Genomic DNA, 26,333 nt, shown 5'->3' with positions numbered 1-26,333 from the left:
AAATAATTTGATAATTTATTTGAAATGAGCATTACATTTATATTCTAACCTTTGTTGTATATATAACGTGTATATCTGAGTAGTAATATTTGCTGACAACATATATTGCAGTTTAAGCTACTTGTGCAAAAAAAAACATAAAAAATATATATAAAAAATATATATATATTTGGAATACTGAATTGAGCTTCGAATACAAACTTAACAAACAAGTTTTTGGATATTCGAATTATTCGGCCCGGCCCTAATTTCTTGCTCTTTTAAATAATAATTGCTTAAGCCTTCCTAGCCTCACACATAACATCACCACAAACAAAGAAATGTAGAATAATTATGATATCGTATCGGACAGTATCGGTATCGGCCGATATCCAAAACCCAGATATCGGAATCGGATCGGAACTAAAAATAGTGGATCGGTGCATCCCTAGACTCATTACATGCAAAGTGAGATATGTCAAGCCTTTATTTGTGATAACTTTGATGATTATGGCTAACAGTTTATGAAAAACCCAAATTCAAAATCTCAGAACATTTTAATATAACATAAAATCAATAAAAAAGGGATTTTCAATACAGAAATGACGGCCCTCTAGAAAGTATAATCAGGCATATGTACTCAGTACTTGGTTTGGGCCCCTTTAGCATGAATTCCAGCCTCAATGCAGCGTGGCATGGATGCTATCAGTCTGTGGCACTGCTGAGGTGTTATGGAAGCCCAGGTTGCTTTGATAGAGGCCTTCAGCTCGTCTGCATTGTTGGATCTGGTGTGTCTCATCTTCCTCTTGACAATAGTCCATAGTTTCTCTATGGAGTTCAGGTCAGGAATGTTGTCTGGCCATCATTTACTAGTGGTTTTGGCACTGTGGGCAGGTGTCAAGTCTTACTTGAAAACGGAAATCAGCATCTACATATAGCTTGTCAGCAGGCGGAAGCATGAAGTGCACTAACATCTCGTGTTGGACAGCTGTGTTATCTTTGGACTCGATAACACAGTGGACCAACACCAGCAGATGACATGATACCCACAATCATCACTGACTGTTGAAATGTTGTGCCCCTCCACTCTTCCTCTACTGTGGGACCTTGATTTCCAAATGAAAAGCAATATTTAATTTGGATCAGTGATGATTTGAGGTGCCATGTCATCTGCTGCTGTTAGTCCACTGTGTTATCAAGTCCAAAGTCACCACAGCCATCTTACAGGAGATTTTAGTGCACTTCATGCTTCTGTCAGTCAAGCTTTATGGAGATGACAATTTCCTTTTCCAGCAAGATTTGGCACCTGTCCACAGTGCCAGAAACCACTAGTAACTGGTTGACTGACCATGGTATTGTACTGTACTTGAATGGCCAGACAACTCTCCTGACCTGAACTCCATAGAGAATCTATGGGCTATTGTCAAGAGGCAGATGATACACACCATGTGTCCAAAACACAGGAAATGGTTTTGGATCCGAGGAAAGTGACTGACCATGAGCCAGTGGTCATCAAAAATAAGAAAATCATCCAGGTGTCCTCTTATAAGTATTTAGGGGTTCACATTGACAATCTTCTCTGCTGGAAGACCCATATTGACAACCTGTGCAATAGACTGCAACAGAGGCTATATTTTTTGCGAAGACTAAGACTGTACGGCGTAAGCAGCCACATCATGATGATTTTCTACAGTGCCATTGTAGAGAGCATCATTAGATATGGGATCACCTCATGGTTTGGCAACCTAACCGTTAAGCTAAAAAACAAACTGGCCGGCATGCATAAAACGGCAATGAAAATCGTAGGGAGGAAAGAATATGAGCCTATTCAGAGCATCTATGAGCAGGCAGTTAGGAAAAAAGCAAAGAAAATCATTTCCAACTCACAACACCCACTCTTCCCTGAATATGAAACCCTGCCATCAGGGAAAAGACTCCGGGTGCCGCTATGTAAATCTAACCGCCTTAAATTGTCATTTGTCCCAGCCTCCATTAAACTGACCAACAATGTGCAATAGAATAATGTGCAATAAATAGGCTAGCACTTTAGCACATAGCACTTTAGCACATAGTACTTTAGCACATAGCACTTTAGAACTGCACTTTAGCACATAGCACTTGATCCATGAGCTCTAGTGCAATGCACACTAGTACTCTAGCTCCACACTGTAGATTTCTATGGTTTACATCAAAGTGCCATTTGAAGTATATCAAGCTCCATGTTCTCAATGTTTAAATGTTAGTTTGTCTGGTTGTGTTTGTGTTTGTGTTTTTGTTCTGTTGTACTCTGAATGTTTCAGAAAGCAATGATGCACTGTGCCCAAGACAAATTTCCCCACGGGGACAATAAAGTTTAACCTAACCTAACCTAACCAGACCCAACAATACAGACGAGCTGAAGGCCACTATCATAGCACCTCAGCAGTGCCACAGGCTGATCATCACCATGCCATGCCGCATTAATGCAATAATTCATGCTAAATAAGAACCCAGACCAAGTATATAGCAGATGATAGAAAATACTTATCAAAAGTGCGACATTTCTGCATTAGAAATATTTTTTGATTGGCCTTATGGAATATTCTAATATTTTGAGATGCTGGAATTTTTGATTGTCATGAGCTGGAAGCTGGAATCCTGAAAGGTTAAACAAAAAAACGCCTGAAATATATCACTTTATGTCTCATACATCTTAAATATATGGAATTTTCACTTCTTAAATTAAATTAAATTAGATTTTTAAAAAAAGAGCTTTTCCATGATATTCTAATAATATGAGTTAAAGGCAGCATGTGGTTCTTTTTTTTTTTTTTTGAGAAATATATTTATTGACTTTTCAATTTTTTCAACACATAGACAAATACAAATATTCACATATAAAACAAATCAAAAACAAAACACAAGTAAATAATAATACTTAAAAAGAAAAGAATATACATAAGTAATTACAACCTGCATTTTCTATACACAAGTAATGTTCAGGAATATTGCACTGGCATCAGAAATGGCAAATATCTAAATCTAAATATCAAGTAAACCCTTTGCTTGGTGGCTCTCAAGAAATCCCATAAATTGTCCCCACACTTTAAAGAACATTTTCATTTTCCCCTTGGAGGCATATGTCAATTTTTCTAAAGCTAAACAGTTGGAGAGGCTTTTGAGCCAATGACTCACTGTCGGAGTATCTGTACTTTTCCATGTGACTGCTATGCAGTGTTTAGCCAGTAGGGAACAGAGAATAACAATTTTTTTGTTCTGACTTGACAACTTTAAATCTGGTGGAAGTACTCCAAGGATAAACATGCGGGGGCAGACAGGTAAAACTGTGCAAATGACATCTGAAATAGTTTTAATTACCTTTTCCCAAAAACTTTTAATATTAGGACAGCTCCAGAGGCAATGAAACAATATTCCCTCTTCAAGACCACATTTAATACATACATCAGGGTTATTATTATCAAAGCGATGTAGCAGAGAGGGGGTTATGTATGTTCGCATGATCCATTTAAATTGTAAAAGTTTATATCTGGTATTGATAGTCTGGGTTTGTGCATCATGGCAAACTCTCTTCCATTCGTCCTCAGCAATCTCTACATCCAAATCTCTAGACCAGGCCAATCTACTTTTATCTGATGATTCTTTAGATTCATTTACAAGAATCTTGTAAATCAAGGAGACCTGTCCACGTCCTTTAAGATGATCAATAACAGCCTTTTCGAGAGTAGACAAAGGTGGTCTAAAGGGGGACTGTTTGAGTGCTGTTAAAATATAACTCCTAATTTGTAGGTATTTGAAAAAATGTTTTGAAGGTATATTATAGATTGTTTTTAAATCATCAAAGCTATAAAGCAGACCATCTTCATTATACATATCCATAACTTTACTAATCCCTCTCTCTGCCCACAATTTAAAGCCAAGGTCGCTTTTGCCTGGAGAAAATCTACTGTTTCCCCAGATCGGCGTAAAGCCTGAAATAACTGGGTCTATTTTAAAATAAGATTGAATTTTATACCAGACTCTTATTGTATTCTTGACAAATGGGTTATGAGTGTTTTTAAGCAGATTTTTCAATGTATCAGAATACAGATATAGCTTTAGTGGGAGAGGAGATGTATTGGTATTTTCTATTGAGACCCAGGGTATAGTGGAATTGTCTGAGAACCAGAACATTGCTGCACTAATCTGGGCCGCCCAATAATACCAGATAAAGTTTGGAACTTTGAGTCCTCCTCTTTCGAATGGCAAGTAAAGTAGGGTGAGTCTAAGCCTTGGGCGTTTGTTGTTCCAAATAAAGTTTGTTGTCATTTCTTTCAATTTGGGGAATAGATTAGAAGGGGGCTGCAAAGGGATAGATTGGAATAAATATAAAAGTTTTGGTAGGATATTCATCTTAATAATGTTGACACGGCCAATCATAGAAATGGGAAGCTCTGACCATCTTTTAAGGGATTCTGATACAGATTTTAAAATGGGATCATAGTTCGTATGAACTAAGTCGTTGATATCTGGAGTTATTTTTATTCCTAAATAGGTAAAGCCATGTGTCGAGTTATGAAATGTATTCACTAATGGGGGGGTGTCCCTCTCAGTCTTCCTAAAAAACATAATATTAGATTTTGTGTTATTCACCTTATAACCAGAGATACTTCCAAAAGTGTCCAACAGTTTTGTAAGTGTTGGTAAGGATTGCGCTAACTGTCTCAAGAAAATAACAATATCATCAGCAAAGAGGCCCAGACGGTGTTCATAATTTCCAATTGTAACTCCTGTTATTAAAGGGTGCGATCTAATTGTCATTGCTAGGGGTTCGATCGACAGGACAAATAAAAGAGGTGACAGTGGGCACCCCTGTCGGGTACCCCTGGTTAGGGGAAAGGGTTCTGAAATAATTGTGTTTGTCAGAACTTCAGCAGTGGGATTGTTGTAGAGCAGTTTTATCCATTTAATAATGTTTTCTCCAAAACCGAATCTGGGCAATATTTCAAATAAGTACGGCCATTCGACTCTGTCGAAGGCTTTTTCAGCGTCCAGGGATAGAATGGCCGCATCTGGTCTTTCCTTTTCGTTATGAACAACATTGAGCACCCTTCTTAAATTTTGAAACGCCTGTCTGCCTCTAACGAATCCATTTTGGTCTACATGAATTAGACTTGGCAGGAGATTGTCAAGCCTCTTTGCTATGACTTTGGCTATAAGCTTTGCATCAGCATTTAAGAGTGATATGGGTCGATATGATTCACATTTAGAAGGTGGTTTACCAGGCTTCAGAATATTCATAATAAGAGCTTTTGAGAGAGAAGGTGGCAAGGAATTTATTTTGAATGCTTCTTCAAGCATGTCCAAAAAGGGAGGCAGTAGCTTATCTTTAAAAGTCTTTAATATATCGATGGGAAGTCCATCAGGGCCTGCCGCTTTCCCCCCCTTCATAGCGGCAAGTGCAATTTCTAGCTCTGAAAGCTTCATTGGACTGTCGAGAAGTTCCTGGTCCTCAACAGAAAGAGATGGAAAATCAAGACTATCAAGAAAACTGGTTCTTGTGATCTTGTTCGTGTTACTAGGCAGTTCAGATTTATAAAGTTTTTCATAATATAATTTAAATCTCTCATTTATTTCCTTTTGGTCATTTGTAACAACTCCAATTGAATTTTCAATTTCGTGGATCATTTTCTCATTCTGTAATTTTTTAATTCGCCAGGCAAGCAGTTTACCGGCTTTTTCCCCCTGGTCATAAAAGGACTGCTTTAATTTATTTAAATTAGATAGGGCCTTGTTTGCTGACTGTTCATTATAATGGGCTCTCAGTATGGTTAGTTTATGTTCAAGTGCTGGGGTATGGTTAATTAAGACCTCACCTTCCAACTCTTTAATTTGGTTTTCAATTTCCGTCATTTTGTTCTTGAATTGTTTAGATTTAAAGCTGGTATAACTAATGATCTGGCCTCTGATATACGCCTTAAAAGCTTCCCATCTAATTAAAGAAGAAGTTTCAGTGGTATTGACGAGAAAAAACAAATCTATATGTTGGTCAATGAAGCGGATAAATTCATGATCCTGCAACCATTTAGTATCAAATTTCCATCTGGGAGGTCCACAGAATTCTTTGGTAGGACTGTACTCAATAGATACTGTAGCATGATCAGAGATGATTATGCTATTGTAATAACAATTTTTCACATTTGGTACTAAAATTTTGGAGAACAGGAAGAAATCCAATCTTGAGAACGTCTTATGCGTAGCCGAATAACATGAAAATTCTCTCTTGTCTGGGTTACGCTCCCTCCAAACATCGCAAAGGCCCAACTCTTCCATGAAGTTAAGGATTATTTTCCTTGATTGATTGTGGGAGGAGTCCTGGTTACCATTACGATCAAAATCTGGATTTAACGCACAATTGAAATCCCCACCTATAATAATATCCCCTCTAAGTGAGGCAAGTGTCAGGAAAATATTATTATAAAATTGTGGCTCATCTTTATTAGGGCCATAGACATTTACTAAAATAAGATGTTGACCAAAGAGAGAGCCCTGTAAAATAATGAACCTACCCCCGGGGTCTAGAGTGGTGGTATTGACCTGAAATGGAATTGACTTGTGAATTAAGATGGCCACCCCTCTAGCATGGGATGAGAAATTAGCCACAAACACCTGACCTTGCCACCTTCTTCTTAACCTGATAACTTCACCTGAAGTTAAATGTGTCTCCTGTAGGAGTACTATTTTAGAGCCCAAGTGTTTAAGCCTTGTCATAACTTGTTTTAGCTTGACCAATCTACCCAGGCCTCTGACATTCCAAGAGGATATTTTAAATAGCTGATTACTAGCCATGTAAACTTTGATAAATAGATCTGTCAAAAGGGACCATTCTGAATCTGAGTGGCTGTATCACCTTATCAACGAATTTTACAAAAGAGGTTGAGAAACAGGTATAGATAACCATAAGACAAATTGAAAGAAAAACAAAAAGAAAAACAAACAAACAAAGGCAAAACAAACACACAAAAAGCAACATCCACATATAACAATTTGCTAGAACCTGCAAAACAACCACAGTTAACAACTGTGTCATACACCTAACGACTGCCTTCTATCCTACAGTCAACACTAAAATATTACACCAACTTCCTTGGCTTTTGTTGATCCTGCAAAGAGGAGCAACGGAAATAAATCTAACTCGATTACGCTTTATCTCTGACTATTAGTCTACGTAATTTAAAGACCCTTTGAATATACAGAAATTCTTATGGAACTAAAATTGCAAATGTTGATTTGCTCAGGATGACTCGGATTAATAATCATTAAACACAAACTAAGTGTAAATAATAGCTTATGTTTCTGTCTCTTGATATTGTTGCTTGAGACAATTTAAAGGTAGATGGAAGAAACAAACAGAAAACTATGCACTGCACAAATGAACAGATAATTTAAAGTATATAATGTCAAGATTACCACCCAAAGTATATTATATTTGCATGTGCTGTCTAATGATGAAGTAATCTAAAAGTCCATGCTCACAACTCAAGAGAGGGGGATTTCAGTAATCATTGAAATAAAGTCTACCATCGAAAGCTACTCAAACGTTTCAATAAATGCAGCACTTTAACATCTGTAAATACGCACTGTATTACCGTATGGCACACGTCTCCGTGTGGGGTGGGAACCCAGGCGCATATGCCACAAATCACTTATTCAACCTCTTCTGGATGGCCGCTCCTGATATGTTTCTGGAGGAAGACACGTACATCTTGTGGCGACAGAAATGTATAGTTCTTTCCACCGTGTGTGATGCGGAGCTTAGCAGGGAACTGCAAACCGTACTGGATTCCCTCCGAGCGGAGCCTCTGTTTCACCGCGTCATAGGCTTTCCTCTGACGTTGCACTTCAGCGGAGAAGTCGGAAAAAAACATCACTTGCCTGTTTTCGTACATAACTTTCCCCTTTGCTTGCGCCGCCTTCATCACACGAACTTTATCCTTGAAGTTTAAAAACTTCATGATTAACGGCCTGGGAAAGGGGGCAGAGCGCGTGGATTTTGCTGGACCGATGGGGAAGCTGGGGATACGATGAGCCCGTTCAATCCGCACCGCCGTAGGGAAATTCTCAGCACCTAGGATGTCGGGGAGCCACTTCTCCAGGAAGGCTTCTGCATCCCTGCCTTCTGCGCTTTCTGGGAGGCCGATGAGACGGAGATTGGAGCGACGTGAGCGATTCTCGAGGTCCTCGTTCTTCTCAGTAAGAAACTTTACTTGCGTTTCCAATTCTGTCATCTTGGCTGTAAGCTGCGCTGCTGTATCTTCCGTGTCACCTATGCGGGTTTCAGCTGTGGTTAACCGTGCCCTGATTGTATCCAGATCGGTTCTGATGTGTGCTATACCGTCAAGGACTTCACGATGACGCTCTAAACTTTCTGCCTTTAGTGAATTAATGGCCGCAAGTATAGGATCTGGTTGTTGGGGATGAATGTCATGTGGAGACTCTTCATCGGAGACTGCGGCTGTGTCAGTCATCTTGGTGTTGCCATTATCCGCGAGCGGGCTAGCAGCCTCCTCGTCCTCGTCCTCAGCCCAATGCGCGTTGCTAGCTAGCGTCGACCTCGTTGTTGGTATTTCAGCATTAAACTGATTTTCAGTTTTTTGTTTTTTGTTTTTTCCCATTTTGGTTTGCTTTCTCCGCCTTAGCTACCGTTCAGGACTTAAAAGGGTCTGTTTTATGAATCACTTGTCAGAGACTCACGAAGTGCGACTTTCTAGCTCAACGCCATAACCGGAAGTCAGCATGTGGTTCTTTAACCCTTTGGTGCTCTTGGGGATGTTTTTGTCCTTTCGCACTTTTTTTACGCTCTTTTTTGTGTATAACTTTGGCTGTGCTTATGTTAGCTGAAATATTTTTGGCCAGGGATTTTTTTTTTTTTAATATTTTGTTTATTTCTACTCAGCAACTTTGTACCATCTATTATAAAGGCTGTACACTTTTTTGTTCCTCTCAGCTCCCTAAGGACGTTTTTGTCCCCTATTGACTCCCATTCAAAATGGCCTTTTTTCACCAATTTGATCCTGCTGTCATTACAGCATAAAATATTTTTTTCAATGATTTTATGCTTTCATCCTAGACACAAAGCATCAAAATTGATCATTTTCAACACCATCAAAATTTTGAGCCATTTCCCTATATTTGGCATAGGGTTGAATTACAAGCAATTTTCCAGGTTGTCGGTCCTGCCCCCCACAGTGCAATAGAAAAAAAAATTCAACCTAAATGGTGTGAGTGTGATGGTAGGGATGCTAGTGTGTGGTGCATATGTGTGTATTGAGAAAATATAGTGTGTGTGTTTGTGTACACACAGCCAAACTTTACAAACTCAAACGTGTATGGAAAAAATGGCCCAATTTAAACTTTATTTTTTCAAACCATAGCCATGATGACAAACACATGTAAATGTGATGATATTAGGCAATAATCCAACACTTAAGACACCAAAATTGCTTTTTTAGCCCTATCTAGCTCAATCATTTATTTTCTCCAGTTTTTTTTGAGGATCAAATATGCTCCCTAAAACCATTTTTGTACTTTTTTGTAATTTTTTAGAGTTGCAGGCCTAAACATAAGAAATATGAGAAATTAATGGAAAGTGTGGATCCATATGGATACCTTAGGGTTGTGTGTGTGTGTGTGTTGTGAAATTACTGTGTGTGTATGTGTGTGTGTCTTTGTGCGTATGCATATGTGTGCAGCTGTAATGTGCAATTTGTGGGTTTTCAGGTGGCTGCAGGTTTACTTTGTTACTTTGTTGACATCATCAAAGAAACTGGAATTAAAAGGTCAAAAGCAACTAACAATGAATTAATATTTGATATGTATGTAAAGATGTCAAGTGGGATAAAAGGTTTTAAAAAAAAAAGTAGAAAAAAATATTACTGTATAATGTGTTTAGGGCAGTTTATAGGGAGGTCATGAGAGGGAGTATTTATTTGCATCTGTGACTGCACAAATACTAAACATGTATCAAAAGCAGTTTTATTGCAAATCATTAACATATCCTAGAGTCTAATTATCCCACTCAAAAAAATCCACTTTGCATCTATTATATGAGAAATTTTTCAATTATTGTGTTTTTTTTAAATAAAAATGGCTCACGTCATCACATAAGCTTGCATGTAAAGGGTTAAAAGCAATTACAAATGAATGAATATTTGATATGTATGTGAAGAGGTCAAGTGGGATAAAAGGTTTTAATAAAAAAAAGTAGAAAAAAATATTAATGTATAATGTTTTTATGGCAGTTTATAGGGAGAGGACGTTTTTGTCCTCTAAGGTCATGAGAGGGAGTATTTATTTGCATCTGTGACTGCACAAATACTTAACATATATCAAAAGCAGTTTTATTGCAAATCATTAACATATCCTAGAGTCTAATTATCCCACTCAAAAAAATCCACTTTGCATCTATTATATGAGAAATTTTTCAATTATTGTGTTTTTTTTAAATAAAAATGGCTCACGTCGTCACATAAACTTGCATGTAAAGGGTTAAAAGCAATTACAAATGAATGAATATTTGATATATATGTGAAGAGGTCAAGTGAGATAAAAGGTTTGTAAAAAAAAAAGTAGAAAAAAATATTAATGTAGGGGAAGGTGGGGTGATTTGTGCATTTTGGAAGTTGCAAAACCCCTTGTTTCTAGAAAACCGTGGAAGAAATTGGAAATGTGACCACATATTTAAGAAGAGCCGTCCATTTGACTCATCCTGTAAAGAAGGGAGACACAAGGAATAAGATATAAGCACGTTTAAGCTCAAAAAACTGTGTTTTGCCTTTCAAAGTAAAATTTCCATGATCAAGGTTTTTTGATTATTGTGTCTGAACAATTATAGACACGTTTGAAAACATTTGACACATGTTTTAGTGCTTTGGTATGCTACACTTTGAGTCTATATAGTTAGCACAATGTCAACCCTAAATTGCTGCATCATGCCTATTATCCAAAATTCTGGGGATGGGGTGATTTGTGCGCAAGGGCCTGAGTGAGTTATAAGTAAGTAAGTAAGTAAAATGTATTTATAAAAGCACATTTATGACAGTTTGCACTGTCCAAAGTGCTGTACATAGTGCATTCAGTAGGTAAACAATGAAGGTACAATAACCAAAATAAAAGACGTAAAGCCCATACATCCACATAAACACAGATAGTAGTGCAGAGGTAAGATAGTTAATGGGGAGGAAACACCAGGGTGTACATATGGGTTTTGAGCCTTGATTTAAAGGCAGAAATGTAGGGGGAATCACATTTGTCAGGTGGCAGTTGGTTCCACAAGCACGGAGCAACTAGTGCAAAGTACATTTCTGAGAGTTGTGCCAGTGGCATGGCTGTATACGCTGGTCACCAAAAGAAAGTGATTGTCTACAGTAGCTCAGAAGAGAGTGACATCTCAATTCCACTTAACGACACCACTGATGAGAGTTCAGATGGCCAGAAAGATGATGATGGTGACTTTGTCATTGTGACACAATGACGCACAAATCACCCCACGTGGGGTGATTTGTGCGACAAGACAACTTTTTTTCCGAAAGCTATATTTCTTAAACAGTTTATTCCAGATCCAAAGTTTTTATTGCCAGGGATGCACAACATCCTGAAATATATGTACATATTTGAGTTGGAGACATAACTGTCAAGGCCTCACTTTAAAATCACTTTGAGTAAAAAGTTGCACAAATCACCCCACCTTCCCCTATAATGTTTTTATGGCAGTTTATAGGGAGAGGACGTTTTTGTCCTCTAAGGTAACCAAGGCGTAGTAAAAGTTAAGGATACCCAAGGGTTAATAACCAACTAGTAGTAAATGGTAAATGGTAGTAGATAACTTTCTACCTCAACATGCAAACGGCTCGCTATTGACTCACTGTTAGAAACTGGATTTACAAGCAGCATACCAATGTCATGACACTATTAATGTTTGCCTTGTTGCCTCAGTGGCAAAAAGAACCAGTGCTCTATTTCTAATACAAACTTGACCACATCCACCATGTTTACATGACATCTTGATACATTCTATATACAGGGTTCGTACAGCTTTTTAAGAGTAAAATTCAAGCACTTTTCCAGCACTTTCAAGATAAAATGTCAACTTTTTCAAGGAAGCCGAAGCTTTAAATATATAAAGTATATAAATAAATGCTTATGATTTCATACATTGCCTTATCTGTAAAATGGGAGTGTTCATAATATAATGTGTATGGACAATCACCAAATTGCAGTATGGCCCTAAGGAGACCTTTATCAGTTTAGTTCATATGCCAAAAATGACCATCTATCAGGTTAATAACAACATGACTATACTTGAGCAATATCACATGAGATGGACCATATTGTCACTCTATATCAGTGCTGCTGTGATTCGGTCGAACATGCCATAATGGTAATCAATAGGTCTTGATGTAGGAAATGGTTACTAATTAATAACTTATTACACACACACACACACACACACACACACACACACACACACACACACACACACACACACACACACACACACACACACACACACACACACACACACACACACACACACACACACACACACACACACACACACACACACACACACACACACACACACACACACACACACACACACACACACACACACACACACACACACACACACACACACACACACACACACAATGTAAGAAACATGTAAGAATAACAAAGGGCAAATACAGCCTTTGCACTCCTTTTCCCCCGGCTGAATTATAAAAATATGTATAAAAGTATGCCTAGATATTATATATTTAAATACATTCTTGAGCTTGTGTATGACCAGACATTTTCAATATTGCTAGGTTGCCAGATTACAGTTTGTGTATGTTGGTTTGTTGCCAAAAAGTGATCCTCCCAAAACGGTCTTTCAGTCAAATAACAAAAGGTATTTAAGCCAATATATGTCCATGATTTCAGAACGTAAATTGGACTAAGTGGGCTCTGGTCCAATAAAGCATCAGTACAAATGGCTACATAGCGTTAACATGCTGAGACTGTGGACTGAAATCTCTTTTTGGCAGCCACCGCAACGACTGACAGCAAAGACCGTTCTCCACTTCGACAACTTCACAAAATTAAAATGTTGGATCTTGGTTCTGTAACGTATCACTACAGTGTGACTAATGGATTAGGTTATACAACTTGTTATGGGAGCTGCATCGAGCTAACCCCGCTGAGGGTAACATCACGTTACAATGAAGTAACCCCCGAGCTTACGTTATCTAGCTAACAACATGAATTTGGAGCAGGGCTCCAGACTAACCATTTTTACTAGGAGCACTGGCGCCTCTAACTCAGAATTTTTAGGGGCGCGAGCAGAAAATTTAGTGGCACACCTTAAACAGACCTGCAACGCAGCTATTCAAATGTTTCCCAATTTGAACTATATTAGGTCAACTGATATTGTATTGCCAGCATGTTTTAAAACACACTGACAACAGATGATACTGTTCATTGTGTTTTTGATTTTGTATCACCATGTGAAATCCTTCAGACATTCCTTTAGGAAAAGGCATTTCTTTTACCTATTTTCACCACAACCCCTTCTACATCGGATTGTTCCTCTATCCCTGCTTCCTGTAAGGAAAATCGTTATTGGCCCAAAAGTAACTAGAAACTAGATGAATCAACTAATTTGCATAAATTAACTAGGACGATTAACATATTTACACACTCACTTTACAAACTTTTTTGTTGCCATATATAATTATAAGGTTGTCTTTTTTATATGAATGCAGTGGCCTATTGAATGTGGACCTATGAAACAATTTACTAGTTTACAAACGTCACCTGGCAGCTGTTGTACAGAGCGGACACGGTGCTGTCTGTCTGCTGCAGGTGGCGGGGGGCTGCCCGAGTGAGTGCTGTCAGCGCCGCGGTGAGGAGGAGAGTACAGCCATTGCTACATGGCTCTGATGAGCGCGGTTTAAAAAAAAAGTTGCGAGGTGTCTCTGGCATTTAACAGCCTTATCGCTATGGCGGAAAGTCGGCAAATATAGCGGGGAAAGTCAGCAGTTTGTAACATGTTAAAGACAGCGGGACACTGAGAGGAGAGAAGGTCACGTCATCCGGGGCGTTGATTGTGTCGCTGATCACTCGCGGACTGTCCACTGTCTCTCTCTCAAAGCACGATAATAATTTAAAAACATTTTGTCTTTCGGTCGCGCGTGCCCCCAGTTGTGAAATGGCGCTCGCACGGTCTCAAAAATTTGGTCGCAGTCTGGAGCCCTGATTTGGAGCAATACATATTGAGAACTAGCAGGTCAGCTAATTGCTAACGGTGTTGAGCATCAATTTAGCATGCTATTTATTTGTATCAACAAGTCATTAACACATACAAACTCGGGATTTGGTGTAACTTACAAAGGAGAACATGAATGAACAGTCATCCAGAGTGACATTGTCTGATAAGTTTTACTGATTTACCTTTGGCATGACTTCTAAGTGCCGATTCCCCCATTGTGAACAGCTGGAGGTAGGCTACTTTTTGCAGACAGTACAGTCGCCTATGCCTGCCGGTTATTAGGGCCTCATCATAACCAAATGGAAACGGATATTTGATATGGAAGTATCGGGAGCAATATGTCCATGAGCAGCGACTCGTGGTTCTGGATAATTCCTGGAGCGATCGCCAGGTGTGGCGCGTGTCCCAGGAAAGAAAACACGGGGAGCAACTGCACTCGTGCATACAAGACGGCGGCTAAGAAAACATTGCGACAGATTTTTTTTTAAATTTACAGAATAAAAAAATTAAAATATGAGTTGAATTACGACACTGGTCAATAAAGAGAAAATCCAGCATTTTCCAGCACATTGTTCAGATTTCAAGCACATTTCAAACCTTGAAAACACTCGATTGAAAATCAAGCATTTTCCAGACTTTCAAGCATCTGTACGAACCCTGTATATAATGTGCCAGAAATTTAATTTCCACTAATTCCATCAGCTAGAGACACATCAGGCGTTCACTTTACCACTTGCCTTTTTCACTTGAAGATGGTAAGGTGCACTATGTAACTTTGGGTGTGTCAGAGAAGTAAACATACAAAGGTTTATTCTCATAAGTGAATGAACAAACATTCCTCACAGTTAAATGTGATCAGTGGAACACTGTTTGAAGTTAGAAAGCTTCCTGAAAAGTTACTGTTTCTATCTTGTTGTTTACAACAGTAGGTCCCACAGTTTGGTTTACAAACATATTCTAGTCTTAAGTCATCTGGCATTATGTCCAGAACATATACGGCACACAAAATTTCAGTCACATCCAATCAGGTGGGGAAGAGGGGGGGGGGGGGCTAATAGCACCACTTTGCTGTGCAATTCTTGATTCAGGGCTGAGGCAACCACCTCCAGAAGTAGTTCATCCTATTTTCAGTCAATTACCAGTATTATTTAGTGGTTCATCATAATCAGACTTATTGATAACTGACAATGTTTTCAACTGAATCATTTTCTTCTACTAATGTATATTCAATGTGAACTACATCAGCCAACTTTGCCGTTAAGGAACTGGATGCCCTCTGAGGTTATGAGTAACATTAAAGCACTGGCTTGCTCATTTTCTTTACAAGGACAGCTACTCTCTAGATGGATTTTAACATGGACACACAGTGGACCCATATGATGCTGGCTCATCAGATGATCAGGATTCACAAGCTTCACTTTGACCGAGGACTGACTATGTTTGAGATTGAAAAAAAAAAAGTCTGTTTTCATAATCTGAGATTCTGAGCATCTCCGAAAGGAAAACTGTGTGTGTGTGTGTGTGTGTGTGTGTGTGTATTCACCATCTGCCAGACTTGCATGATGTTGTCCTCGGACACTGAGCAGATTACCCAGGGTTCATTGGGGTTCCAGGTGAAGTCAGAGATCTTGGCTGTGTGGCCGCCATGGATGAACTGAGGGAGAAAAGGTTTAGTTTGAATCCTGAATGGCTTTGAAATTAACTAGTTACATTACAGATACTGTTTCACTGTTATAACGTCATTGACACATCAGTTGATGTGATGTCTTAACTAAAGTAATGAAGCTGAAATTGGCATTGTCATCTGGATAAGCGCAGCCACACAAACCTGAGCAACACTTACTCAACAGAGTGCAGTGCTAAAGAGTGTTCAAGTGTAGCAAAGTTTCCTGGTTCCTAACATTACTAAATCTCATGATGACTTAATGCAAAAAATGCAAATAATTTGGAACGCAAATTTTGACGTGGCTGACTATCGGAAGCGACTCCGTTTGAAAAAATATTAAGCAAAATTACGTCGCTGATATGGAAGCTTATCTTGACTATATACTTCCGATAATTATTATTGACGCACAAATTAATCGAAAAAAAGGCATCTGGTGTGCAAAGGCCTGAAGTGTGCCTTTAAACACAAAAACAGTCATTTGGATTTTAGGATGTCACTTACCAGCAGCTCTGGAGGGCCATCCTCTGCATCTTCTGCCGACTGCTCCTCACCGATTTTACTAGAAAGAATCAAAGAAAACAATCCAACTTAAGACGCGTTTCCAGAAAAAGTCCCAGGAACATAAGGTTCTTGTGGCCCGTTGCATTCTGTGATTCCAATGCAGCCTCAAGTCCTGGGGAGGTTATGCAAATCATGCAGTAGCCTTAAGGCCAGGACACACCAGCCCGATAATCGCCGTCGTCAAAAAAAAAGACGAATCTGTTTGGTGTGTGCTGTGACGTCGGCCGACGTAGAGGTCGTCGGGCTTGTTTTGAGCCTGTCGGCCGCCGATTGAACATGTTCAATCGGCGGCCGACCGTCTTTCATTTGGAGCAATTTGATTGGTGGAGGGCTAGCGAATCAGTGAAGCCCGGAAGTGAGGCGGGTAGCACGAAAAGCTAACAACAGCTAGCCATCGTTTTAATGTGTTTGTTCGTTTCGTTTTGCGAGTACTCGCATGCATCAACCCTTGTTGACTGCTCGACACCATGCTCGACACTCTCTGCTAAAAATTGTGCTCTTATGGTCCATAAATATAAATACGTATTTCTATCTATGTTTATGCTCTAGAGAGCTGTCCCATCATTTCCGGCTTTCGTATTTTTTCGGGCCACAATACAGATTAGCGCCGCCTGCTGTTGTGGAGACATTACAAGCGCGGGACGTACGGAAAATAAGCAGTCGTCTCGGTGTGTTTTTGGGCCGCGACGGAAAGACTGGAGCTTCCTGAAACGGCGACTCCAGTTTTTGGGTAGTCGGAACGTGTCGGACTGGTGTGTCCTGGCCTTTATGGAACGTTTCAACCGCACATGTAGCTCTACTCGACTTAGCTCAACTTGGTTTGGTAGCAGCACGGGTCGTTTTCCACTGCAAATAGTACCTCCTGAACGTGGGCAGGGTCGTCATACAAAGGGGCAGAAAGCTGACTCCGGAGCAAAGTAGCAAAGCAGAAATTACGAGCAGTTGTTGCACTATTAACTGAACCAACCGCCAAAAATATGTATGGAAAATGTTTAAGAAATACCCCCCAGTATCTGTTTGCTAATAGAAGTAGAATAATATTGCTACGGGCCATTAAAAGGGAGGGTTGGTATACCGATGTGTGACTCTGCCACTCAGTCAGCTGTAGGGATGCGTCACGTACATCCCTATGCACGTAAACACGGGCATGATAAAGTTGACTGTTTAGTGCTTGTTTCAGGATACGTGTTTGCAAATGCAAGCCGTGTCTCAGCCTGAATATTTTATTGAGGTTATCGGTGCAGTCCGAGGCTTGTAATTTCGCTATAATTTCCCAGCTGGCTACTATAGGCTATATAGCTGCCCTACATGTCTCCTCTTGTGTCGTGTACACAGTATGTTTAAAGTAATATCGCCAACAACCAACACCACGGGGTGAGCTTAGTGAATATATGGACATTTCATTAAGTATTTTCGGATCTGTGATGCAAATCAAATGAAAGAGAGCCAGAGAAGGCTGCACGCGGCGAGACGAAAATACACTGGAAAAGTCTGAATAAAGCCGGTAGTCTCTGGCCAATCAGTGGCCTGCAGTCTGCCGACGTCACCTTTTAGCATCGGCTCAGCTCGCTTGGAACATAGAGCGAGGCGATACCAAAAAAACAGCCGCTAGCAGGTACCATGTTTTTGCGGTGGAAACGCCAAAAATGCGAGTTGAGTCGAGTTGAGCTGATACCATGCAGTGGAAAGCGCCATAAAAATATGGGCACTGCACATAATTTTTTGATAGCCTACATTTAATTATCTAGTTCCGACAGAATCGGTGTGCTGTAGTGTTACATCACTGCCGATGTGCGCTGTGTGTCTGCTCCATAGACTGCATAAAAGGCTGCTATAATCTGTTAACACGGGCGCAGTAGAAAAGGCAAACACAAGCGCAGCGCATTCATGATGTGTGGCCCGGGCGTTAGTGCGGAGGATGCTCATGTTGTGCCATTTCAGATCACTCTTTATTACATTGCAAAAGGATTAAATCCAAACAAGGGAATGAGTCGATCACTGGTCGTAAAAGCAGAGTTTAAACATGGTGGGTGAACCGCTGCGATCAGGCTACTCGACAAATCAGAATTATTTAGCACTGAACCTTTGTAAAGTCCTACCCCCGAGCAAGATCTTCTGGGGTCAGAAAGGTTCCGGGAACTATGGTTAGACGCATTGGTGGAAACATGTGCAGTTACTGCAAAGGTTCCTAGTTCCTGGAACTAGTTCCTGCGGTGGAAACGCAGCTTAAGAAGCGCCGCACACAGCATCAAGTTTCCTTTGCCTGTTAACATTTTTTACCATTTAAAACCAGCTGCTCTGCCACCGTGACACAGAGTTGGTTTGTTAACTGTAAAGTGACGGCGCACCGGAGATAAACAGCTAGAGCTAACCATGGGGAGCTAACAGATGAGGCTTCTTCTGCTGAAGGTAGTAAAGCTGTCTTGCAGCACAGCACTCTGCTTCGGCCCCCCGTGTGGAGTGGCGGTGTTACTGTAGTGTAACTGTAGGGACTCAGAGGGACAGCTGCCTCCGCCGACATAAACTTTTTTTCTCCGTGGTATAAACGGTATGGCCAAATCTCTCCCGGTAGACACTTTATACCGTCCACGGTATGATACCGTCATACCGCCCAGCCCTACCGTGATATACGTTTTAGACCATACAGCCCTGTGATGAACCCTTGCAGCTCCACTCAGTTGTATAAAAGTGTATAATAGCTTCAATAGCCACCACTGTTTCATATGGATATGGTTGATGAAATATGGTGAAGAGTTTGTACCTGAGATCCCAGACATTGAGACGTCGGTCGGTGCCGCTGGAGGCCAGGATAGTCTCGTTGTGAGGAGACCATTGCACCTAAATCAATAGGACAGTTGGTCAGTGGCACGGCAATGTAGACAGAGTAGTATTGCAGTGGGGACTTTGTGTGTTGCTTAGCTTTCTGCATAGCTGTGTTGGACCAAAAGAAACTGTACAATTTCATATATATATATATATGTATGTATGTATGTACAGGTCCTTCTCATATAATTAGCATATTGTGATAAAGTTGATTATTTTCCATAATGTAATGATAATAATTGAACTTTCATATATTTTAGATTCATTGCACACCAACTGAAATATTTCAGGTCTTTTGTTGTTTTAATACTGATGATTTTGGCATACAGCTCATGAAAACCCCAAATTCCTATCTCAAAAAATTAGCATATCATGAAAAGGTACTCTAAACGAGCTCTTAACCTAATCATCTGAATCAACTAATTAACTCTAAACACCTGCAAAAGATTCCTGAGGCTTTTAAAAACTCCCAGCCTGGTTCATTACTCAAAACCGCAATCATGGGTAAGACTGCCGACCTGACTGCTGTCCAGAAGGCCATCATTGACACCCTCAAGCAAGAGGGTAAGACACAGAAAGAAATTTCTGAGCGAATAGGCTGTTCCCAGAGTGCTGTATCAAGGCACCTCAGTGGGAAGTCTGTGGGAAGGAAAAAGTGTGGCAGAAAACGCTGCACAACCAGAAGAGGTGACCGGACCCTGAGGAGGATTGTGGAGAAGGGCCGATTCCAGACCTTGGGGGACCTGCGGAAGCAGTGGACTGAGTCTGGAGTAGAAACATCCAGAGCCACCGTGCACAGGCGTGTGCAGGAAATGGGCTACAGGTGCCGCATTCCCCAGGTCAAGCCACTTTTGAACCAGAAACAGCGGCAGAAGCGCCTGACCTGGGCTACAGAGAAGCAGCACTGGACTGTTGCTCAGTGGTACTTTTTTCGGATGAAAGCAAATTTTGCATGTCATTCGGAAATCAAGGTGCCAGAGTCTGGAGGAAGACTGGGGAGAAGGAAATGCCAAAATGCCTGAAGTCCAGTGTCATGTACCCACAGTCAGTGATGGTCTGGGGTGCCATGTCAGCTGCTGGTGTTGGTCCACTGTGTTTTATCAAAGGCAGGGTCAATGCAGCTAGCTATCAGGAGATTTTGGAGCACTTCATGCTTCCATCTGCTGAAAAGCTTTATGGAGATGAAGATTTCATTTTTCAACAAGACCTGGCACCTGCTCACAGTGCCAAAACCACTGGTAAATGGTTTACTGACCATGGTATTACTGTGCTCAATTGGCCTGCCAACTCTCCTGACCTGAAGCCCATAGAGAATCTGTGGGATATTGTGAAGAGGAAGTTGAGAGACACCAGACCCAACACTGTGGATGAGCTTAAGGCCGCTATCGAAGCATCCTGGGCCTCCATAACACCTCAGCAGTGCCACAGGCTGATTGCCTCCATGCCACGCCGCATTGAAGCAGTCATTTCTGCGAAAGGATTCCCGACCAAGTATTGAGTGCATAACTGAACATAATTATTTGAAGGTTGACTTTTTTGTATTAAAAACACTTTTCTTTTATTGGTCGGATGAAATATGCTAATTTTCTGAGATAGGGATTTTTGGTTTTTCTTTACTTTTTTGCCAAAATCATCAATATTAAAACAATAAAAGGCAAGAACTACTTCAGTTGTGTGTAATGAATCTAAAATATATGAAAGTCTAATGTTTATCAGTAGGGGAGAACGGGGTAAGTAGGCACACTTTTTACTCTAGTGAGAATTGCTCATCACCAAAACATCTGTCAATAGCCATTCCTACATTCAATTGAAGCTTAAGGTGTTGGCTAGAAATGTGTGTCTCTCTTTTTTTCCAACTTATTGTAATGAAGAAGTAATTTACCATCAAAGACACTCTGACACATTGTGACAACCAACCCCATCAAGGGGTCTGTTGTCACACACTATGGGGTTGTTTGTCACAATGTTATCTTAATGGGAAACATCTTAAAAAGAAGGCAAGGAGGCAGAACCAAATTTGAATGTTTAATTGCATTGTCAAGTTGACAAATAGGCCTACATAACGTTCCTTGGCAGCTGGTCTAGTTTGGGATGCACTGGGTTGTTTTGATTTTGTTGCCCTTTTTTCTTTTGCTTGCTAGCTGCCTTTTCCTGCTCTATTCTTTCCTTCTCTGGGGTGTCAGTGAGGATACAGCTTGACAATTTCTTTCATTATTGGGTTCCTTTTCTGGCTGCAGCCTTGAGATAACATGTGACAACCAACCCCCCAAAAAATTTGACGACCAACCCCAACTTGAATTTCTTGCTAGCATCAAGGCCAACAACCATCTGACAACTAATTAGCTTGCTAACCACAATCTAAACTATAGTTTACCCTTCACACTTTCTGAGGGTAACAAGTGTGTTGTTATAAACCCATTGTGTAAACGCCTAGAAGAAAAATACTGAGAAGCAAAATATTTTGAATTTGACATGAAAAACACAAAACATCCTCTCACCTGAAAAGCAGCTGTCTTCCTCCAAGGAAGTCTATGTATGTGACCTCTGATCCCAATTCTGGACCTTTTTTATATCAACATTTCAGAGCTAGCGCGCTCTGGTGGCGAGATATAACGAATGTGACATCCAACCCATGTGACAAATTACCCCGTTCTCCCCTACATTACAGAAAATATTGAACTTTATCACAATATGCTAATTATATGAGAAGGACCTGTATACACACACACACACACACACACACACACACACACACACACACACACACACACACACACACACACACACACACACACACACACACACACACACACACACACACACACACACACACACACACACACACACACACACACACACACACACACACACACACACACACACACAGGCCACTTTATTAGGTACACCTGTTCAATGGCTTATAAAAACAAAAAGCTAATCAGCCAATCACATGGCAGCAATTTAATGCATTTAGACGTGGTCAAGACAATGTACTGAAGTCAAACCGAGCATCAGAATGGGGAAAAAAGGGGGTTTAGGTGACTTTGAACATGGCATGGTTGATGGTGCACGGCGAATGTTCACTCACTTGGAGGAGGGTGTCTGTTGAAGTTTAAAACTATTGGATCTGCTCAGTGCCACTCTGGATTAGCCAACCAATCGCATAACGTTTGGGGTTGTGACGTATGTCATGAGCCGGCTTCTGACGGTGCGTTCAAGTTGTACAGTGAACTCGGAAATTTCCGATTTCACTACATATTGTAGTCTATGGATCTACCGGTACCTGGCAACGGTAACTTGCTAGAGCCTAACGTTTAGTTATTTGGATGAGAAAGGTTGTCGGCATCCATACTTTCCCGAGCAGATGCACTGGAACACAGACAGGTCGCGAGTTGAGTTACTGTTGCCTTTCTATCATCTCAAACTAGTATGCCCATCCTCCACTGACCTCTGACTTCAACAAGGCATTTTATGTCCACACACATAATTTTTCTTTTTCAGACCATTCTCTGTAAACCCTAGAGATGGTTTGGAGTGAAAATCCCATTAGATCAGCAGTTTCTGAAATACTCATACCAGCCCTCCTGGCACCCTCAACATTGCCATGTTCAAAATCACTTATAACCCCTTTCTTCCCCATTCTGTTGCTTGGGTTCAACCTCAATAAGTTGTCCCGTCCAGCTCTTCGTGCCTTACTGCATTGAGTTGCTGACATGTGATTGGCTGATTAGTTATACAGTGCTGTGTGAAAGTTTGTGAACCCCTTGAGCCTTTTGGAATTTTATTTATTTTAACCATTATTAATTCATTTTTATAAATACAAGTATTTTCTATATGAAATAACAGATGTTTGTTTATCAATTCAATTTTTTCTTTTCCAGAAATCATTTGTTAAAACAGATAAAACTAATTATTTGACAAATGTTGTATGTGCAAAAGTTTGTGAACCCTGAGCTGCATTGCTTAAATCGAGCAAGGTAAACACAATCAGGTGGGCCAAATTGAGTGATGAAATAGACCAGAGGATCTCAGGAATAGAGTTTTGATGTTGCACATTTGTCTGGGGGCAGCTATAAATTCATATAAAAAAAGTTTGAGCTCCATCGGTCCACCGTGAGGCAAATCATCTACAAATGGAGAGCTTTAAGAGTTTTCAGGTAAAAGCCAACCCAAACATAACATCTGGAGATTTGAAGACCATTTGCCACCACCGTTCTTCACTTGGGAGAAGGTTCTCTTGGTGGTAGGCAGAGTTGCGTTTTTGCCCAAACATGGCAGTTTTGGTTATGACCAAACAGTTACATTTTGGACAAATCTGTCCACAGAATGATTCTTCGGGTATCTCCAGGTGCTCTCTGGCAAAGTTGTGACAAGCAGTTTTGTTCTTTTTTGAGAGCAGAGGTTTCTTCAGCAACCCTCCTTTGAAAGCCATGTTGACGTATTCTTATTCTTATTGTGGAACCATGCACATCTGTCCCAGATGCTGCAAGAGAGGTCTGCAAATCACTAGATGTAATGTGTGGGTTGGCTTTTAACTGAAAAATCACTTTTCTTGGTGGTGCTTATGGATATTGTTGAAGGAAGTCTACTTCTAGGCAGATGTTCAGTCACTCTTAAAGCTCTCCATTTGTAGATGATTTGCCTCACAGTGGACCGATGGAGCTCAAACTTTTTTTAAATAATTTATAGCTATCCCCAGACAAATGTGCAGCATCACAACTCTATTCCTGAGATACTCTGAGATTGTTTTCCCTTTTAGCATGTCTGACCTGTATGGGTTCACTTTGGTGAGCCTAAACTGACCTGGTTTAATCTCTGTTTTATTTAGTGACGCCCAATTTCTTCCCGAAAGATCTCTCACTACATTGGTCCATCTGATTGTGTTTACCTGCTCCATTTAAGCAATGCAGCTCAGGGTTCACAAACTTTGCACATACAACATTTGTCAAATAATTTGTTTTATCTGTTTTAACAGTTGATTTCTGGAAAAGAAAAATTTTCAATTGATAAACAAACTATTGTTATTTCATATAAAAAATACTTGTATTGATCCAAAATGAATTAATAATGGTTAAAATAAACAAAATTCCAAAAGGCTCATGGGGTTCACAAACTTTCACACAGCACTGTATGTGTTAAAAAGAAAATGAACCGCTGTACCTAATAAAGTGGCCGGTGAATGTATATATAGTGTGTGTGTGTATATATATATATAAATATATATAAAAAACACTGAAAGCAATTTAGGTTCTTACCTGGAAAATCTCGTCTTTGTGAGACTCAAAGGAGTGGAGCTTTAGTTTGAGGTTCCTTAGATCCCACAATGCAACAGTCTGTGCGAAACAAGATCTGCATTAAATATTTATGCCAATTGATTGTATTTGAATATTATTCTAATACATTTGGTCTCTTCTCTACCTTATCAGCAGAACCACTGGCAAGAATGAACTCGCTGTAAGGATTGAAGCTCAGACAGTTGACCTCAGCAGTGTGAGCCTCCACAGCATGGCTGGCTTTGGAAGTGTTGTTGGAGCGAGTGTCCCATCTGGATAAGCAAGGGTCACATGTAGCACGGACATTATTTTTAGTTGGTTTGAAAAAATAAAAAATAAATAAAAAAAATCATTAACTTGATGAATGCTTCCATTCTACTTTATATTAATATGATGCACCTTATCTCTACACTTTGTATCTGCACTGTGTCCGTGCACTACTTTTGTGTTTATTTGTGTTGCTCTCTTCACTTGTGTGTTTCTATCATACATGTTCTATTCTATATCGCATTGTTGAGGAGCCTGGGACTTAAGAATTTCCTTAACAATGATTGTTGCTGTAGTTATTGTGCATACATCTTGAATCTGTCTCAACATTTAAAACATCAGACACTAAACTATCTATGTCTCAAGCACACAACTTACATCATGAGCTTCTGGTCGTCAGCCACTGAGCCAAAGAGAGATTCGTGGAGCAGATGCCAGGAGACATCTTCCACCACCGCTGTGTGTCCAGTGAAGATGGTCTTTGCATCAACTGTCTTCCCTTCCTTTGTTCCAGACCCAATGTCCCATAGACAGATGGTCTGCACAGACAGAAGAGGGGCTCAATACAAGTTGTGTATCCACAACTGACATGTAACTTAACCCATTAAAACACTCTTAATCACAATTATTGTTGGTTGTGGGTAGGGATGTAACGATTTGAAGTCTTAAAGTACGATACAATACTGTGATTAGGGCTGTGCCAAAAAATCTAAATATCGATATATCGCGATACTTAGTTTCGCGATATCAGTATCGATTTTTATAACAAAATCGATTTTTTTTTTTTTTTGCTTTTCAAGGCTTTATTGACAGTGCAGAGATACAGATATAAAATGGGGCAGAGAGGGAATGAAATGCAGACAACCACGGGTCAGATTCAAACCCATGTCTGCTGTCAGGCCTGAGCCTCTAGGATACTGACTATTGAAGTTAAATCAGTTTTGTTTATAAGAACACTTAAGATTCACTGTGTCACAAAAGCACACTGATGTGTTTTCATTTTCATTGTGTCCTGTACAGTTAGTACAAGAGTGAATTGGATTTGTTATTTTGATGTTATGGCAGCTGCAGCAGTGTTTGATCATTTGTCAAAACCAAAAAAAAGGAAGAAAATAGTAAAGGAAGTTGTGAATGAAATAGTTTTGACTTCATTTGTCTGTGCAATTATCAATATATTGTGCCGTTATGTTTGACAAGGCAACTTGTTTATGGAATATCGCAATATATCGTGATATATCAAGATACGCAATACATCGTGATATATTGTATCGTGACCAGTGTATCGTGATGCGTATCGTATCGCGAAGTCCTTGACGATACCCAGCCCTAACTGCGATAAATATTCCAATACAATATAAGTGTACGAGAGATTTAAACAACTTATACCAAAACAAAGACACTGCTTCTCTACTGTTTTTTTAAAGAAGCATTACACATATACTTTTGAAACGTACTACTTAATACTTAAATGTAAACT

At 39.9% G+C, this 26,333-nt stretch overlaps 1 protein-coding gene across 2 annotated transcripts in view; it reads right to left on the bottom strand.

Annotated features, from left to right (window-relative positions):
• The window catches only part of LOC307249223 (histone-binding protein RBBP7), a 43,142-nt gene that overhangs the window by 4,750 nt on the left and 12,059 nt on the right, over positions 1 to 26,333 (bottom strand). For both annotated transcript variants that reach the window (XM_080025865.1, XM_080025866.1), the window contains exons 6-11: positions 25,235 to 25,395; positions 24,735 to 24,861; positions 24,572 to 24,649; positions 19,255 to 19,331; positions 16,434 to 16,491; positions 15,810 to 15,920 (exon numbers count right to left, since the gene is read on the bottom strand). In XM_080025865.1, coding sequence (XP_079881991.1) covers positions 15,810 to 15,920; positions 16,434 to 16,491; positions 19,255 to 19,331; positions 24,572 to 24,649; positions 24,735 to 24,861; positions 25,235 to 25,395 — 612 coding nt within the window. The remainder of the gene's footprint in view (positions 1 to 15,809; positions 15,921 to 16,433; positions 16,492 to 19,254; positions 19,332 to 24,571; positions 24,650 to 24,734; positions 24,862 to 25,234; positions 25,396 to 26,333) is intronic.

Source organism: Ammodytes marinus (genome assembly GCF_949987685.1).
Source record: "Ammodytes marinus genome assembly, chromosome: 1".
NCBI classification, from domain to species: Eukaryota; Metazoa; Chordata; class Actinopteri; order Uranoscopiformes; family Ammodytidae; genus Ammodytes; species Ammodytes marinus.
The sequence above is the reverse complement of the archived record's forward strand: the minus strand, read 5'-3'. Positions and strand labels throughout refer to the sequence as shown.